Genomic DNA, 3,873 nt, shown 5'->3' with positions numbered 1-3,873 from the left:
TTTTACAGATGAGTCTCAGAGAGGTTCAGCAACTTTCCCAGAATTTCATAGCTAGTAAGTGTCTAAGGTAGGACTTGAAATTTGGGCATCTCCTGATTGCAAATCCAGCCACTCAATTTTGCAAATACAAGCTGGAGGAAGAATGGCTAGGTAATAACAACAGTAAGAAATAGTATTTGCATTCCTTTAAGGTTTGCAGAACAGTAACAAGTAATAATAGCTAACATTGATATGGGCAACTAGGTGGTCCAGTGGTTAGAGGACAGAGCCTGGAGGCAGGAAGACTCATCTCATTGAGTTCAGATCTGACCTCAGAAATTTACTAGCGGAATGACCCTGAACAAGTCACTTAACCCCGTTTGCCTCCATTTCCTCATCTGTAAAATGAGCTGGAGAAGGAAATGGTAAACCACTTCAGTATCTCTGACAAGAAAACCCCAAAAGGGGTCACGAAGAGTCAGAGATACCTGAAAAGTGACTGAACAAAAATATGCAAATGATATACATATAAATTATTACAAATAAACATATATAAACAAATGATACATAAATAATAGCTCTTACTATATGCCAAGCACTTTACAGTTATCATCTCATTCATGTAGTGAGGCAGACAGAGGTTAAGTGATTTGCCCACAGTCACACAACTACTACATCTCTGAGGTCAAATCCGAACCCGGGTCTTCCTGAGGCTCTACCCACTCTACGACCTAGCTTTTCATATTCTCCCTCCCATTGCACTACGATCTGAGGGAGTGTATGCAGATAATTTTTGCTGTCATTCATTTCAAAGCATTGATTAATTAGAGGTCTCCTGATTTTGAGTAATTTGTCCTCTGGTTAGTGTGGTATAAGGAATATTGGCAGGAGCATTATGCTAACTAAAAATGTGCCTTGAACTTAGAGGAGCTTTCAGGGGGCCCAGATGGATTTTTCCTGTACTCTTTTTTTTTTACTCCGTCTGTATGTCATTCTATACTTCAGTATTGAGGTAAAGGATGTCCCTTCCCCTCCCCTCTGCCAATGATCCTGACCCTGAAGGATGATGGATGAGCATCCCAATTTCAGAGGCAGGAAATTGGGTTAAAACTTGTTTTTATTGTTTGAAGAAGAAAGAACAGGGGGAGGTTGGACAAATGTGGATCCAAAGGAAAGGAACAACTTTGGTTCTGGGGACAGGTCTGGGTTGGGCCAAGAGAGAAGCTTCTTCCTCAGGCTGTGGCTTCACGTGGAGGTGCTAGTAGGGATTATCATAGGCATGCTTGATGATGGTCAGGATGGCTGGCCAGGTCTCTTCAGCCGTGGGGATGATCTGACTGGCAGGCAGTAAGAAACCATAAATTCCGGTGTCCCGCAGCTCGAAGGTAAAGGAATACTTGATGTTATGGTCATAGGCCCAATCAATAGTGATCCCATTGGCCACATCTATGAAAAAACAGGACAAGAAAATTAGGGGTGGGGGAGGGAAGTGAAGGCATCCACCATCAGATGTGGTTACTGCATTGGTTGGTTTGGCTTTTTCCATTGCAGCGGCTAGGAAGGATGTCTACGGTGTGAGAAAACAACAGCAAAAGCCGGCAGAGTTAGGGATGGGGCTGGTAAACAGAGGAGCGGCTGAAAAAGGCAGGGTTGAAGGACTGGCAGAAACACCGAAAGCAACAAGGAACTACTTTCACTCTTCTTATGCCAAAGAGTTGGTAGTAAAAAACTAGAATATTGTAAAATGCTAAATAAGTGGAATATTCTAGAATATTCACAGTCTTCAAGAAGCATATGTGTGCATACACACAAATGCACACACATATATAGGTGAAGACATGTGTATACATGTTTCGATGCTTACACTTGTGTGTATATGCATACATGTATGTGCATGTATAAACATACACATGTGTATAGACTATATATTATATAGAGAATATATATCTGCAGAATATAGAATATATATGCAGAATAGAATTTCCTTGAGAGCAGGGACTGTTTAATGTTTGTCTCTATAACCGCAGTGCCCAGGCCCTAGCACACTGTAGTTGCCTAAAAATTGTTTATTGGATTGAATTAGAGGAAAGCTGGGGAGATAACAAAGATGAAATAACTTGGTCCTTGCCAGCTAATTGGGGGGGGGGGCATGAGATGTAGACAATTCAGTGACATAGCTAGGGCCTGTGGCAGCCCTGCAATCTCAAACCCCAAAGCATCATCCCCTTGCCTGACAGCCACCCCCACAGTGGGAAAGAAACACCTGGCTGGGGAGCCTGCCTTGAGAAGAGCCCACAGGTGCCGCTGCCCCAGGGGAGGCTCACTCACACATGGTGTTGATGGTTCTCCCGTAGATGTACTCGGTTCCATGAACTTGGGAGAGAGCTTCCACTGCCTTTCGGGCAAGACTATGCTGCCAAGGAAACATCACAAATGTCAGAGACAGGAGGATGGAAGGAACTGACATCGTTCTCCCTCTGGAGAACTGGAGGGGTCTGGAGAGGCTAGAGGCCTACAGAACATCTTGTTCAGTCACTTCAGTCGCATCTGACTCTTTACAAGTCCTTTTGGGGGGTTTCTTGGCAGACACATACTGGAGTGGTTTGCCATTTCTTTCTCTAGATCATTTTACAGTTGAGGAAACTGAGGCAAACAGGGACTTGCCCAGGGTCACGAAGTTAGTAAGTGTCGGAGGCCAGATTTGAACTCAGGTCTTCCTCACTGCAGGTCCGGCGCTCTATATACTGCACTATTTAGCTGCGTGGGGGAGAAAAGATGTAGGTGGTAAGTCCTGTATGGGGCAGGCAAAGAGTAAGCTTGGCCCAGAAAGCAGAAGGTCTAGTCACCATCCTGGGCCTCAGTTTCTCATCTGTAAAATGGGGGAGATGGACTTGATCTCTGAGATCACCTCTTGGAGGAGGTGAGCTAATCCTCCTGGCTCTGAAATCCCAGAGTTCACTCTCTAATTCCAGGGACATTCACTTCTCTAACCCTGGCTCTCTCCTCATGTGGCCAGAGGGGTGAAAGAGACCCCCCACAGAACTCACATGGTGGTTCCTCGAGGGAATGCTGACGCAGACTCCAGGTGATGCAGGTGCACTTGGGAGATCAGAGTTAGAATTTATGGATGCCTTGGAGAGGAAGGGGCTCCCTTTGGCCTTGGCTTCAGAGCCTCCCAGCCAAGCCCTCTGGGAGTCCTAATTCCTTTATTTCAAAGGAGAAGGCAATCGAGGTCCTAGCTCTTACCACACAGTGGCTGAAGAAGGTCCCAGACCACCAGAGAGGCAGAGGTGGGACCACCCAGCACTGTGCAGGGAGCTTCTAGGAGGCAAGGTCTGTCCCCTTCCTGCACGGGGCCCTCCCTGACCACACAGCACCCCCAAATAGTGTAGCAACAATGAGGAGCCTTGGCTCCTCCAATGTATCAGTAAGGTAAACAGAGGAGGACAGCTGAGGATGTGCCTGTCCTAGGGGGATCTACTCAACCCAGAGCTGTCTTCCCAGGCAGGCTGCACCTCTTCTCCCTGTACCAGCCCTCCAGAGTCCTTCTTCTTCCCACATCTACCCAGAAGGGGAGCCTTTGGTGAAACGCACTCACTAGTACAAGAGCACAGATCTCCTCTATTGGTTCTGGTGACTGTGGCAAGAAATCATGCTGCTGGTGGGCGGCTAAGTGGCGCAGTGAATAGAGCACTGGCCCTGGAGTCAGGAGGACTCGAGTTCAAATCCAGCCTTAGACACATAACACAACAAACTATCTGTGTGACCTTGGGCAAGTCTCTTAACCCCAATTGCCCTGCCCTCCCCCCTCCAAAAAGGGAAGGAAGGAAGGAAGGAAGGAAGGAAGGAAGGAAGGAAGGAAGGAAGGAAGGAAGGAAGGAAGGAAGGAAGGAA

General features: G+C 46.8%; 1 protein-coding gene across 4 annotated transcripts in view; it reads right to left on the bottom strand.

Annotated features, from left to right (window-relative positions):
* Nucleotides 1-1,078: 1,078 nt before the first annotated feature.
* Nucleotides 1,079-3,873, bottom strand: part of LOC138160601 (carboxypeptidase A5-like) — a 52,393-nt gene continuing 49,598 nt past the window's right edge. For all 4 annotated transcript variants that reach the window (XM_069087223.1, XM_069087222.1, XM_069087225.1 and 1 more), the window contains exons 11-12: nucleotides 2,308-2,392; nucleotides 1,079-1,425 (exon numbers count right to left, since the gene is read on the bottom strand). In XM_069087223.1, the coding sequence (XP_068943324.1) occupies nucleotides 1,238-1,425; nucleotides 2,308-2,392 (273 nt within the window). In that variant the 3' untranslated portion in view covers nucleotides 1,079-1,237. The remainder of the gene's footprint in view (nucleotides 1,426-2,307; nucleotides 2,393-3,873) is intronic.

The sequence above is a fragment of the Petaurus breviceps genome, unplaced genomic scaffold, assembly GCF_028583685.1.
Source record: "Petaurus breviceps papuanus isolate PSGF00001 unplaced genomic scaffold, PetGlider_PUasm1.0 181, whole genome shotgun sequence".
Taxonomy (NCBI): Eukaryota; Metazoa; Chordata; class Mammalia; order Diprotodontia; family Petauridae; genus Petaurus; species Petaurus breviceps.
This window is presented reverse-complemented; position numbering and strand designations above follow the sequence as displayed.